This window comes from Boleophthalmus pectinirostris, unplaced genomic scaffold, assembly GCF_026225935.1.
Source record: "Boleophthalmus pectinirostris isolate CB_2022bp ecotype Guang Dong unplaced genomic scaffold, ASM2622593v1 HiC_scaffold_1, whole genome shotgun sequence".
In the NCBI taxonomy this organism is placed as follows: domain Eukaryota; kingdom Metazoa; phylum Chordata; class Actinopteri; order Gobiiformes; family Gobiidae; genus Boleophthalmus; species Boleophthalmus pectinirostris.
The window spans coordinates 37,752,894-37,767,508 of NW_026570970.1; the positions used below are offsets into that span (position 1 = coordinate 37,752,894).

The 14,615-nt window shown below is 43.6% G+C and overlaps 1 protein-coding gene across 1 annotated transcript in view; it reads right to left on the reverse strand.

Annotated features, from left to right (window-relative positions):
• Positions 1-14,615, reverse strand: part of col18a1a (collagen type XVIII alpha 1 chain a) — a 209,168-nt gene that overhangs the window by 12,198 nt on the left and 182,355 nt on the right. Inside the window, exons 11-31 of the mRNA XM_055154234.1 lie at positions 13,071-13,201; positions 12,887-12,913; positions 12,225-12,431; positions 11,878-11,904; positions 11,724-11,786; positions 11,550-11,627; positions 11,237-11,287; positions 11,031-11,150; positions 10,720-10,782; positions 10,384-10,429; positions 7,674-7,777; positions 6,855-6,989; positions 6,509-6,571; positions 6,401-6,427; positions 5,542-5,640; positions 5,165-5,200; positions 3,775-3,864; positions 1,057-1,089; positions 940-975; positions 731-790; positions 575-652 (exon numbers count right to left, since the gene is read on the reverse strand). Coding sequence (XP_055010209.1) covers positions 575-652; positions 731-790; positions 940-975; positions 1,057-1,089; positions 3,775-3,864; positions 5,165-5,200; positions 5,542-5,640; positions 6,401-6,427; positions 6,509-6,571; positions 6,855-6,989; positions 7,674-7,777; positions 10,384-10,429; positions 10,720-10,782; positions 11,031-11,150; positions 11,237-11,287; positions 11,550-11,627; positions 11,724-11,786; positions 11,878-11,904; positions 12,225-12,431; positions 12,887-12,913; positions 13,071-13,201 — 1,574 coding nt within the window. The remainder of the gene's footprint in view (positions 1-574; positions 653-730; positions 791-939; positions 976-1,056; positions 1,090-3,774; positions 3,865-5,164; positions 5,201-5,541; positions 5,641-6,400; positions 6,428-6,508; positions 6,572-6,854; positions 6,990-7,673; positions 7,778-10,383; positions 10,430-10,719; positions 10,783-11,030; positions 11,151-11,236; positions 11,288-11,549; positions 11,628-11,723; positions 11,787-11,877; positions 11,905-12,224; positions 12,432-12,886; positions 12,914-13,070; positions 13,202-14,615) is intronic.

Below are 14,615 nucleotides of genomic sequence, written 5' to 3' on the forward strand. Positions count from 1 at the left end.
GGACTAAACCAGGTCTAAACCAGGACTAAACCAAGACTAAACCAGGTCTAAACCAGGACTAAACCAGGACTAAACCAAGACTAAACCAGGTCTAAACCAGGACTAAACCAGGACTAAAACCCGTAATCTCATATCGAAAGCATTTCTCTATCAATAATATTTTTAATCTGGTTAAGTAAAGACTGGGCTTTTTATTGTCTTTCTGTTCTTCTGTTCAGATTTCTTAGTCTTTTCTTCTCTACAGTAAACTGTTGCTTTTACATAAAGACTTGGGCTCAACAGCCAGTTTGAAGAGAACAGACAAGAATTTGCATTTTGTGTTTGCTACATCCATGTCGTTTTATAAAGCATGACAATATCAAGTAATCCAAAGTATTCAGATTACATTACTCACTTTAAGTAATTTAATGGATTACGTTACAAACTACATTTTGGGATATGTAATCTGTAATCTGTAGGGGAATACATTTTAAAAGTCACCATCCCAACACTGCTGATGCATGTCTAATCTGTGACTGTTTTTGTGAATATTTTACAGCTCTGGTCCATTCAGCTCAGGTCTCTTCACACTGACCTTCTGTCCTGTGAGTCCTTCCAGTCGGAGGAAGCTTCCATCAGGACCCACCACCAGCCCAGGCTCCCCCTTCTCCCCCTGAACACAGAGACAAAGGTGTTAACGTTCACACTAAACCAAGCAAAGTCTATTTAAAAAACACAGAGGGATGCTTACCTTGAGACCAAATCCAGGCACACCAGGCTCTCCACGCTCTCCTTTAGGTCCAACGGGGCCCTAAGGCAAGACATAGAGTTAAATATCAAATCCTAGAGTGATGCATGAGAGGACTTTTTAAAGAGACGTTGTGTGATTTGTGCGAATAATGAAGAGCGCTACTACAGAGTGTGTTACATTGTGATGCTTTTGTAAATGAAAATACTCACAGGGAATCCAGCCTGACCGGGCAGACCAGGTCCTCCCTGTGCACAACAACATCACACTTCAACTTGATGATTTTTATATTTGTTTCACCAGAGTGTTTGAGGAAAAGTGTGACTTACCTGAGGTCCAACACCACCAATGACATGGTCCACCTGTGGAGCAGAGACAGAGCATGAGCAAAGTCCACATATCAGCAGCATGTGACACTACTGGTGGTTTTCAGATTCTAGAACACAGGTGTCAAACTGTGCCCTCCAAGACCTTTAATCTGGCCCTCGACTGATTTTCTACTAAAATATTTTAATTATATTTTCTATTAAAATATTGTTAATTTTCTGGGGTGTTTATCACAGCAGCGTCTCCAGCGTCTCTGTACGTGGCCCCTCCCACCAGAGCAGCACAAATGAAGACTTGTCTCTTTCCAAACGCTCTTAAAGGACGATCGTTTTGACTGACACGAGAGCTGGGTATCATTAAGAAGTTGCCGATATGATACAAACCTCAATACAGTGAGCTTCTATACGATATATTTCAAATTGATTAGATACAATTGTATTAAAAATAAAGGCTAAATCAAGGCTGTGATACTAAAAGTCTTTGTTAAATCACTTCTTGTGCAAAGTTAACACGAAACACAAACATTTTAATCATCAAAACACATAAATGAGTTTCCTTCTTCTAAACAAACAACAAAACTGTAGCTGTAACAAAATAATTTAGCAAAATATACCAAAAAATACTCTCAGCGATATATATCGATACAGCAGCCCACGATATCAATACTGTATCATCACATTAAACGATACGATATATCGATATTTTGATATTTTTGCACACCCCTACGTGACACCCTCATCAGCAAAATGTCAAAAATGAGAAAAGTGGAGCCGAGTGCAGGATTTTCCATCAAAAATGGACTTATTCCTATTTTCCCACAAGTTAATGTTAAAATATTGTGTTGAAATTACATTTTTGTTAAAGTTTCAGGTTGTTCATAATATTATAATTTTAATATTTTGTAAAAGAAAGAGTTCATCAATTTAAAAAAGATTTCTCTAATAGATTTGTGTTTCTCTGCACAAATGTTTGAACTTATTGTTATTTTTAGGGTTTATATGACATGAGTTTTCTGATCCGGCCCCTTTGGGATTAAAGTCGGTTGGATACGGCCCCCGGACCAAAATGAGTTTGACACCTCTGTTCTAGAATGTGATAATTATCTCATCATGTTCCCAGATAATGCAGAAAGAGAAAGTTTTCCCTATTGATTACACTATACTTTCATGACAAATATGTAAAAAAGTAAATTCACAAATATTCAACTTGATAATTTGTATTCGTGACTAGACCCAAGACCTCCATGTATTAAAATAAAAAACTGTAGTCTAATAATATAAATGTTTGCTGCCCCCATCTGTATTAAATATTATTTGCCAATAGAATACCATAGAGAGGAGCTTTAACTCTCCTGGACACATGCAGAGTTAACCAATCACAGACAAGCCTTGTCCGACAAAAACATTGTATTAATAATCGCTGTCAGGGCAACGACAGTTTAGTTTTAGTTTTAGTTTATTGCACTTATTTAGTGTCATGTACCATTTAATTGGTGCCCAGCCCACATGGGCTTATAAGACACATAAAACAAGAAGCAGACAGATCACACATCAAACATAAAGTGTCCTCTTACGGAGGTCCCAGGCTTTCAACACAAACTGAGCCAACTTAAAAACATTACATTTAAACAAATACTTCAGTCTTTCCTCATTAGACATAACAAACCAACAGAAAGAAACATTAGACACAACTGACAGCGAAGGTCATGATACAAAGGACAGTAAAACAGAAAATGCATTTCATTTTCAATGTCCTTTAAGTCGCACAGACACAAGTGCTCCTCCTCTGGGACTGAGTGGAATCGTCCCGTCTCCAAGGCCAGAGGCAGAGTCCCACACCTCAACTGGGCACAAACTGACCTCTGACCTCTGCTCAGGTTCAGGGTGACATATGGTTCAGGTCCAAAACAGTATAATTAAGATATATGTTCTTAATTTTGGTTTACATAAGATTTCATTGTGCCACTTTTGTTTCTGCTTATCAAAGTAAATGTTCCTCGCTTGTCTGACACTACAGATGAACTTATTTCTGTAAATAAACTGGAGATCTGCAATCTCAAAAATGTTCTCCATCTCTCTACTCCAGGACGATTTATGTAACAGACTCCAGTTAAAAACATGTTTGGTTCATCTTGTGTCTGGCATTAACCAACCTGTTCCATAACCGCACCATATCACAAATGTGTCTCACTTCACATGGTTCCAGCCCAGATCTCCACACAGAGAAGTTTAGGCTCCTTTTTGTGCACGTCTAAAAAGTAGCTCAGAGCTCTGCACTGAACTTTTTCACTGTGGGTGTGTTTACAGTGACCCCAGACTCCAGCGCCACAGTCCAGAACAGGACAGACACAGGCCCTGGACAGTTCAGTGTAGGTTTTGTAGCCCAGGTCACGACACGCTTTAACTTTATTTATCATTGAACCTAAGGCTCGACCTGCTGAATCTGACAGAGCTTTGATTCCTTCATCAAATGTAAGATGTTCATCCAAAACAAGTCCCAGATATTTGTACTTTTTTGTTAAGGACAAGGAAGTGGCACCAAAATGGAATTGAAAGTTCATTAATTTATGGCTCTGTTTTCTAAAACGAATCACCTGAGTTTTCTCACAATTTATCTTCAGTCTCATTTTGTTGCACCAGGTATGAACAATATTTATAAAAATGGGTATGATGCAAACATTCTGTACATCATGATGTTTGTGTGTTTCTACTGCTCCTTACATTGTCTGGGCTCTTGTAGATGATCTGTCCTGGAGGTCCGGGGGGTCCTGGAGGTCCTTGAAGTCCAGTTCCATCTCGGCCTGGTTCTCCCTGAAAACAGCACATACACTGGGTTAGTCTGAGTACAGAGAGCATCACAGGGTTAGAACAATAGAAGTGGACTTGGGTAAAAAAGTGCACATGCTGCTCTTTGTCTTCAGTGAGACATGTCTCCTCCTGCCTCTGTCTGCGCAGGTGAGTCTGAGTTTGTCTGCAGGTGAGTCTGGGTCTGTCTGCACAGGTGAGTCTGGGTCTGTCTGCACAGGTGAGTCTGGGTCTGTCTGCACAGGTGAGTCTGTCTGCAGGTGAGTCTGTCTGCAGGTCTGTCTGCAGGTGAGTCTGGGTCTGTCTGCGCAGGTGAGTCTGGTCTGTCTGCGCAGGTGAGTCTGGGTCTGTCTGCACAGGTGAGTCTGTCTGTCTGCACAGGAGTCTGGGTCTGTCTGCACAGGTGAGTCTGGTCTGTCTGCACAGGTGAGTCTGGTCTGTCTGCAGGTGAGTCTGGGTCTGTCTGCACAGGTGAGTCTGGGTCTGTCTGCAGGTGAGTCTGGGTCTGTCTGCACAGGTGAGTCTGGTCTGTCTGCAGGTGAGTCTGGGTCTGTCTGCACAGGTGAGTCTGTGTCTGTCTGCAGTGAGTCTGTCTGTCTGCACAGGTGAGTCTGGGTCTGTCTGCACAGGTGAGTCTGGGTCTGTCTGCACAGGTGAGTCTGTGTCTGTCTGCACAGGTGAGTCTGGGTCTGTCTGCACAGGTGAGTCTGGGTCTGTCTGCACAGTCTGTCTGCAGGTGAGTCTGGGTCTGTCTGCAGGTGAGTCTGTCTGTCTGCAGGTGAGTCTGGGTCTGTCTGCAGGTGAGTCTGGTCTGTCTGCGCAGGTGAGTCTGGGTCTGTCTGCGCAGGTGAGTCTGGGTCTGTCTGCGCAGGTGAGTCTGGTCTGTCTGCGCAGGTGAGTCTGGGTCTGTCTGCGCAGGTGAGTCTGGGTCTGTCTGCGCAGGTGAGTCTGGGTCTGTCTGCAGGTGAGTCTGCGTCTGTCTGCGCAGGTGAGTCTGGGTCTGTCTGCACAGGTGCGTGTGGGTCTGTCTGTTCAGGTGAGCCTGAGTATTCACGTTGCATTTAAAGTGTGTTGTCATGTCAATATGTTCAGTGATCAGCTGATGCACTGTCATGTGGCTCATGGTGTGTGTTTGGGATGAATGATGTGTGGTGTATGTGAACATGGCCAAACAAAAAGTAAAGTAAACCGAACAAAATCTAGTGCACACTGGGGTCAGTCCAGAGAGCGCAGGAACATGTGTGAAAATAACCTTGGCTACAGAGAGCCTGAGGAAAAACAGATTCTATAAACAACAACAACTTACTCGGTCTCCTTTGTCTCCTCTGTCTCCTTTAAGACCCTGAAACAAGAGAAACAAGACATGTCACATACACATAATCTGATGTATACAAATCTATGGGAGACTCATGTATAGATCTTGAGCTCGGCTTGGTCATGGCCACCTTAATTGAAAGATCATGCATATTTTGGAGTGAACAAACAAAAGATATTGAACTAGGTGCCAGTTTTTTGTTTCATATGGATAGTCATTACAGAGACATGGACCATCAACCACATCAACAAATCTGCAATTTCATAGTTACACAGCAACTCCACCGGTGTATTCTGATCTGTCTCCAGCTCAGGTTAAACTAGAGGAATATTATAATGTGCTGGTGTCATATGTAGGTCAGGTCTCACCTGAGGTCCAGGGAACCCATCCAGACCAGGCTGTCCATCTCTGCCCTGAGACCCCTCAGCGCCCTTATTTCCTGGGAACCCGGGGAGGCCTGGTTTACCCTGAAGTACCACACAACAGAGGGATTACTCAACTATTCTTTTCAAAGTACTTTATTTCTCTGGCACATTCATACACGGCATAAGGAAAAACAGGGGTCACTGAGAACACTGATGAAAAGAGATAATATAAATATACAGATAAAAACAGTGTTTAGTCATTAAAAGAGGGACATAGACTCTTTCCATTAGTTCCTGTTCAAAAGTCTAACTGAAGTTGGACAAAAGAGGACATGGCTCGCTTGGTTCTCAGAGGAGAGACAAGAAGCTCCTGTAGCTGGAGCAGTCTGTTCTGGTCATGGGGGCAGTGAGATCAGAGTGCCCTTTTTTAATGTCAGACTTGGAAGAGAGTTATCCAAGGTGTGGCATTCTAAAGATTTTGTCACTCATCAGGGTGATGTTCTTTAGGGGCCCTTAGTCTTAGCAGACTGCAGAAGAGAGCAGACCAGACCAAACTGTTCTAGAACAACTGAAGGATGGAGTAAAGAACCTGCAGCCTCTCAAGTTTGCATAGGAAGTGTAAATGTTGGCAGAAATGGTACTGTGGTTAGTGTATTAAGGTTAAGGTGTTCTCTGCATTTGACCCGTCCTTCAGTGGGTCTGGGTTATCTGGAGGAGCACTGTGCATGTTTTAGCTTCATATGAGGAGACCAGAGGAATCCCACAGACACAAGCAGAACATGCAAACCCATTGTTCATATATTGACTAACGTTGTGACTAGCAAATGGACTTTCTGTGGTTTCAGTGTGTTCAGTAACTTACAGGAAGTCCTGGGAGTCCAGGTGGGCCCTAAACACACATTTACAGAATTATTAAAATAAATGTAAAAAAGAAAGTAAAATATAAAACTCGGATTAAGCCGGTACAAACCTGTGGTCCCTCTGGCCCTCTGAGTCCAGGAAGTCCAACTCCTCCAGAACCTTCCATATCGTCCTATAAACATGAGAGAAACCTGGTTTAATCCTGGTTTAGTCTGAACTTAGACTTGGCTCAGACTTTTTTAGTTTAGGTTAGGTTTAGTTTAGACCTGGTTTCTGCTTATTTTAGACCAGGATTAGCCCTGGTTTAGTATGATGTTACAGTCCTGGTAAATAGGTCTGACTCAGTCTGGAATTAGTCCTGTTTAAGTCCTGGATTAGTCCAAGTTTAGTCCTGGTTTAGCCCAGGTTTAGTCAGATAGTACATCGATTCTTCCACAGTCTGAAGGGGGACTTACGAATCCTGCTCTGGATCTTCCTGGTCCTGGGGGTCCGGGGGGGCCAGGGGGTCCCATTGGTCCCATGGGTCCCGGAAGTCCGGCCAGACCAGGCTCTCCGGCAGACCCAGGCAAGCCCGGCTCTCCTCTGTCCCCCTGAAAAGCAACACAGGAGTCAATCTACGTTGTGAAGGCTGCATTAGTACAGTTATGAATAAAACAAACACAGCTCATTCTACTGATGACAGGTGCATGAAAGCGAACACAGAAGTGCTTGAGAGCTCTCTCCTCACAGCAAAGACTCAAAAAAGGTAGCTGAGTTGGCTACTAAATTAAAAACTGTAAGTAAGTAAGTAAAGTTGATTTACATAGCTCTTTTCACAGACATAGGTCACAAAGTGCTTCACATGCAAAAGATAAAAACAGCAGCAGATACATTTATAATCAAATCAATTCAGTCAGAGCAGCTCTAAACCTGAGGGGGCACAACGCTTGTTCAAAGAGAAATGTTTTAGTTGCTTCTACATGATCTAGAGAGCATAGGTAAGAAGGAGACAGTTGGTTCCAGAGGTTAGGGGAGAGGGTTGTCACTTCATGTTTTTAAACTTGTCTGAGGGATCATGAGCAGGTTTTGGCTGCTGGACCTGAAGCTCTGGGTCGAGGTGTACGACTTTATCAGATCTGTGATGGAAACAGGAGTCTGGTCCTGTTGGGCCCTAAAGGTCAACACCAGGATCTTAAAGTGGACATGAAAAAAACCAGGGAGCCAGTGTTTGGATTTGAAGATCAGAGTGATGTGCGTTCTCCTGATGGTGCAAGTCTTGCAGCAGAGTTTTGGACCATCTGCAGCTGGGTCAGTTCATTCTTGCTCAGAGAGGTAATCAGACTGTTACAATCGTCTAGTCTGGAGGACACAAACACATGGATCATCATCTCTAACTCAGCTTTAGAAATCATCATGCAAAGTTTAGATGTTTCACTGTTGGAAAAGGCAGTTTTTAGTAAGTTGCTTAGAGTGGTGTTCTAAAGACATTGCAATGTCAAAACATATCCCTAGATTTCTTAAGTTGTCTCTAGTTGAATTTCCCAGGGCACCTACGTCTACGTTCAGACTGCAGGGCTTAACAATCCGTGTATCATTCGTTCATTCGTTTTTCAATATAAAACCAAAAATAAGAAAACGAAAAAACAACAGTTTTCTTCGTTATTTGTCTCCAAAACCAAAATGAAAAAACGGATATTGATTCGTTTTTTCAGTTTCGATTTTGTGTTTAAATGAAGAATGGAAAAAACGGATAACGGCCGTTTCCCGTTTACGTGACTTCCGTGACTGCGATGCCGGACTTTTACACCGGGTACGGACTGAACCAGGACTGATCCAGGTCCGAGACCAGACCGGGACCAGAGCGGGACTAGAGCGGGACCAGAGCGGGACCAGACCAGGACCAGAGCAGGACTAGAGCAGGACTGGGGCGGACTCCAAGCTTTGACTCTGAGCCTCCGCGGGGTCCAAGCCTCAGCTTCGAGCTCCGGCCCTGCCGTGGGCTCTGAGCCTCCAATCTGGTCTCGGTCTTGTCTCTGTCTCAGGCCCGGTCTGGTCCCAGTCTCAGTAGCGCTCTGGTCCCGGTCTGATCCCGAACCTGGTCCATTTGAACCAAAAGCTCTTAGTTCGGTTCGTTTTCGTTGGTGTGAAAGCGTCAGTTGGATGCTTTGCACCACCTCGGAACCAGCCGCGGTTCTGGAGCAGCCCGTCCGGACCTGTAGTCCACAGCGCATTCTCACTTTCCCCACACGGAACCAGCGCGGAGACGATGACACGGAACCGCTCGGACCGCTGATCTCGGTCTCAGTTCCGCTCTGATCCCGCTCTGGTCTCGGACCTGGATCAGTCCTGGTTCAGTCCGTACGCGGAGCAAAAGTTCGGCATCGCAGTCACGGAAGTCACGTAAACGGGAAACGGCCGTTATCCGTTTTTTCCATTCTTCATTTAAACACAAAATCGAAAACTGAAAAAACGAATCAATATCCGTTTTTTCATTTTGGTTTTGGAGACAAATAACGAAGAAAACTGTTGTTTTTTCGTTTTCTTATTTTTGGTTTTATATTGAAAAACGAATGAACGAATGATACACGGATTCTTAACGCTCAATTCAGATTTTTTTGTGAAATCCCATGTTTTTGCGAGGTCGTTCACATTTCCAATTAAATGTGACTTGTATGTGACTCCAGTGTGAACATTAAACGGCCCAAAAGTGTCCCACATGTGACACTAGAAACACGACGACCTCAACCGCAGCGAGCGTCTCTGTGTTTACAGAAGTTGTCCAAACATGGACGCAGCATTGAGCACCTGGAGATTTTAAAGTTCCTCTTGTACCGGAGCCAGAACATGAACAACTTACTTGTTTTAAGGAGGAGATTGAGAAGGAGAAGGTTTTTGGTCGTGGTGTTTTGTGGGACAGAACGTTGAAAGGAACGTGTGGATGTGGAGACGGAGCCAAGAGTGGTGAGTGGTGATGTGCTTCACTTCAGTGACACAGAGTTCATTAACAATTTTCGCCTACTTCAGCGCAGAATAGTGACGTTTGTGTCTTGTTGATAACGTGTAGGTGGATGAATGCACTTTGACTGTTCAGACTGAAGTCACATGACAAAAGATCAGATATGTATCAGTTTCAGGAGCACATATCCAAGTGTCCTGGGTCACATTTGAAAAAATCAGATCTGTGTGGTTCAGACTGTCATTAAAAGATCAGATACAGGAACATAGGGGCAAAAAAAATTGGATTTGGGTCACTTCAGGCTGCAGTGTGAACGTAGCCTAAGTATTGGGGAGCACACGTTCTGGAGCAACAATAAGAGTCTCAGTTTTGTGCTGCTGTTAAACAACACAGAGACAGACAGGATTTACAGAATGGTGGTAAATGTTAAAACTGTGTTAAGAGACCAAAGTAAACCTTACTCTTGTAAACCAGAAAAACTGAGGAACTTAGAGGTCAGGACTAAACACCGGGAGTCCGAGTTTCAAACTCATGCAACTACAGCCAGGAGCAGTCTGAACATATGACACAGACTCGACCTTGACTCTGTTTAAATCCAGACTCAAAATGCTTCTGTTTATCTGCATATCACTGAAAGGTTTTGATTCTGCACTCTTCTCTTTTAATGTTCATTTTATGGTGATTATTTGAGTTTTGATTTATTTGTATTGTGATTTGAATGTATTTCTTATTCTGTAAAGCACTTTGAATGACTTTGTGTATGAATTGTGCTATATAAATGTGCCTTTAGTTAGCGCCCTCTAATGGACAAACTGAGGGATATATGTATCTAAACTCCAAATGGAAATCCCACCAAAGAGAGGCAATGGGTGTGACATGTCTTGCCTAAAAACACAACAACAGTTTGCACTAGAGTCATGGCTGCCCCACTGTGGCATCTGACATTCCCAGGTGTCTCTATCCAAGTCCTAACCAGACTTGACCTGCTTAGCTTCAGCTTCAGCTTCAGCTTGTAGACCTGAGACCTGACGGAGGTACGACCAACTCACCTTTGCACCCGACTGCTCCAGGTCGCCCCAAGACTCCAGAGTCGCCCTGAAAACAAACACAACAAACTCAGGATTAATTTAGGATTCAAAACAGAAGATTGTACATACTGTTTGGTTCATTTCAAAAACATTTTCAAAATAAAACTCTCAGTCATTATCTTTAGCTATAAATACATAATGAAAATGATGTTGTTGTTTTTTTTTACTTTAGACGAAGAAGGATTAGTGTTGAGACCTGGTTTAGTCCAAGATTAAGATGAAGCTTTCCTCAGGTATCTGATGATTTTCTGATTTAATTTAGTGTTAAAATGCGTTAAATAATGACTGGGTTGTTACCTTTTCTCCTTTGGGTCCCGGGCGTCCGATCACTCCTTCTTTCCCGGGCAGACCGGGTCGTCCCTGGACACAGATCAGGTGAGGCTCAGGTCACTGGGTTAGTTTAGTTTAAAGATGACATTTGAACAGCATGATCTATTTCCAGTCATTTTCTGATATATTTAGAGCAAACCAGGTAAATTTGCTGCTTCCCATTTCAAAACTGAGCTTGTGCTGCTTCCAGTGCAATTTCAAGTACTATGTGACATCACACTGGACTGCCTTGACTACAGACTGTCCAACTTTACTTTAGTATATCCTCAGATACTCACAGGCTGACCGGGGGCTCCATCCTTCCCTGGGGGTCCGAATGCCCCGGAGCTCAGAGCAGTGCCGGTGGAGGGGCTGGGGGGACCAGGGGGACCGGGGGGGCCAGGTAAACCAGGGGGGCCCTAAAGATACACAACACAAATATCATTTAAGTCACTCAGAATTATGAAGAACAAAAGTGAAATAAAGTTATGATTGAAGATCTCACCCGGAGAGTCTCCAGATCAGGGAAGCCAGAGCCCTCCATGTCCACAAACGTCTGGAACAGGAAATGAGACCAGTTATACGTCTGTCTGTTACTCTATATGTCTTTCTTATATGATAAACTCTGGCCTATCTGAACCAGGTGTACAGGTGAATTTTAAGTCAGATGCCCTTCCTGTTCCAACTCAACACATGACTGAGTGGGTGGGTCAGTGTGGGTGAGGAGCAGTTTATGACATCTGAACCAGAATCCAACCAGTTTATAGACAAATGATGAACCCACTACACCACTGCTGTTACTGTATAATATAACCCACTGATCTGTGTCCAGGTCCAGGGGGGCCAGGAGGCCCTGGGGGGCCTCTGGGTCCAGGCTGGCCTTCTCCACTGTCGCCCTGGAAACAAAGATAAAGTTTATTATGAAAAACATGCATTCACAAAGATACATTTCAATGAAGAAGGACATAAGCCAGAGCTCTAACCACACTGACCTTCTCTCCTTTAGGGCCGGTGTCTCCGGGGGTCCCTGGGAATCCTGGAGGTCCCTCGGGGCCCTGCGACACAGAGCAGAGTGCACTTTATGTGAGTGAAGAGTTCATGAGATATTGAAATAAACTAAAATAAATCAATAGAAATGGATCTTACAGTTTTTCCGTCTTCACCAGGATCTCCCTGAAACACAAGGACCAAATGTTCACAGAAAAATCACATGAAGTAAAATCTCACAAAGGATCAGCAGTTTATTTAACCCAAACAATCCATGGAATGAGAACTCTCATCACATGTTTGTGTCTGCACTTCGCTCTGTTTAAACCAGTGCATGTTAGGCTGCAGTCACACTGGCCCCTGTTGGATCCTGACTTGAGTCCATTTCAGGTGTAGACTTGGTTTGGTCCTGGTCTAGTCCAGGATTGATGCCAAATTTAGTCCTAGTTTAGTCCCCAGTGTGATGTGGTCTATGTGTAAAGCTCAGATGTGTCTGTGGAACTGACCGGCTCTCCGTCTTCTCCGGCTGGTCCCTCAGCTCCTGGGGCTCCTGGGGGCCCGGGGGGACCTCTGGGGCCGGGCACAGTTGAAACCCTAGTCCCATCACTGTTCACAGAAAACTCCGCTGGAGGACCAGGGGGGCCGGGAGGACCTGGGGGCCCAATGGGACCAGGCTCACCTTTAGAGCCCGGATACCCGAAGCCGGCACTGCCCTGGAGAGAGACAGAGAGGAGGGGGCCACAGGGGGATTTTATATTATATATAAGTATAAGTATTTCAGAGTTCTTTAATACTTTTCATAAAACTACAACTGAATCCAGAAAGCACCTGTTTAAGTTCTTCTGTGGGGTCATATCTGCTACCACACCATCATCATGCTACCTTTAATAGTTTTAAACATGCTATATTCACCAAAAATAATGGATTCAAATATTAATAAGTTTTTGATGCTTTCCAAGCCCCATCCCCCCCTTCAGAGCACTATCACAACACAATCAGCGTGCATCCTGCTAATGGATCAGGTCATGTGGGAGCATGGGGGAATAGTGCCCAGGAGAGATCAGTAGATTACTCCAACATGCATGGATGATGAGGGAACAGCGTTAGAACATGGCAGAAAGCTACAAAATGTTCAATTTACTATACAATACTATCTGATTAAACTCACCTTGGAGCCTTTTTCTCCTGGTTCTCCCTGAAAAACACAGTGACAAAGTTCAGATGCAGTTTCACATAAAAACTGTCTCTGAGATCATTTTCTGTTTAATCTACTTCTTCTTGTGTATGTTTATGTTTGTGTCAGTATTTTTCAAGTGTAACTCAAACCATTTGGACTTTTTAGCCCCCGGTACCTTATCTCCGCGGGACCCTCCTCCTCTGCTGCTGCTCGACCCAGTATCTCCCCTGGGTCCCTGGGGTCCTCTGTCTCCCTTCTCCCCCCTCTCTCCTCGGTCACCCTTATCTCCTCTGGGTCCCGCGGGTCCTGGAACAATCGCAGCCATTAGCGCCCGTGAAAAACAAAATGATTAAAGAGGAAATAATAACACGATTTAAAGTTCCCCACAGAGTTTGCCCTTTCATGCAGCCACAAAGAGAAAACAGAAGAAAAAACACATGACTTTGAACACATTCAAACTTTGTTGAATAAGTCGCTAAAAATGTCCCAGATGGACCAAGATCAAATATTTAAAAGAATAAACTGACAGTGGAAAGAAGATGGTTTTTGCCCAAGAACACAGCAACAGTACGATGGGTGTGGTCTGATGGGGTCTAGAACATTCTGAGTCCAAGACACAAGTTAAAATGAAGTTAAAGGAACTGGATGTAACATGTTCAAATCAAATATCGTTTTTACTGAGAACTATTCTAATGCTGATTTATTCTGAATGTCAAAAACAACACTGGACATGATGGACAAGTTCTTTATGTTATAATTTGATGTTTTGGTTCAAGATGATTCTCCAATCAGAAAGGAGAATGAGCCTCACATGACTCTCTCGTTTGTGTTGCCAGTTTCAGCTGAAATCCAGTGTGTTTAAACCTAAAGTGTCTCTCTAATCTGAATGATCACTCCCTAAACCCCAGCACCTGCAGCATCAGGAGTCAGTGCTAGTGCAGCCTCTGCAGCTCAGGGAGGGAATTCTGGAGGTTCTGAGCTTCACATGAGCCTGAACATAAACTGAGAATGAGACAAACGTGGTTGTGTCTCTGTCTGCAGGTGAAGACTCTGGGTCCAGCTGTGAAAGTCACTTTTTTTGTGATATATAAAATTCCTTTGAAATAAAATATGGTCATTTCTGGTTCTAAGAGACAAACACATGTCAAATTGTAAATACTAAGATTTTATATAAAGTACAATATATGAAAATAAGGAGTAAAACGTTCATTCAGTGTTCAGTTTCACACATAGACTGTATAAAAAAGTGGACTAAGTACGACTCAAATGAAACTTGCGTTGCCACGGTTACAGGGGCAAATTTAGAGCCAGACTCCATATTTGGAAATCTGACTGCAAGTCCTGTGGTTGCAAGAGCCAATCATGATTGAGGTTGTTAAATGTGCCCTCCCGTCTCAGTGGAAAGCGGGAAGGGGCTTAGCAAGGAAACACACTAGCTGTCAATCAAACCTTTGATTGGCAATGAAGGCATCTGATTGTGTTCGTTATTTATGTTCACAAAACAGTGAAATGAAAAATTCTGAATAAAGCGTCAGGTTAAGATGAACATTTAAGATCAAAATGTTGAGTCTCACAGCAGCAGGTCCAGAGAGACGAGCCACAAGATCCCAGTGTGAGTCAAAGGAGCCAGAGTCAGAAGGAGCCGGAAGAGCCACCTGGATCTCTGTCCATTCATATATACAGTCTATGATTCACACTGAGAATACAGACTCTGGACCGC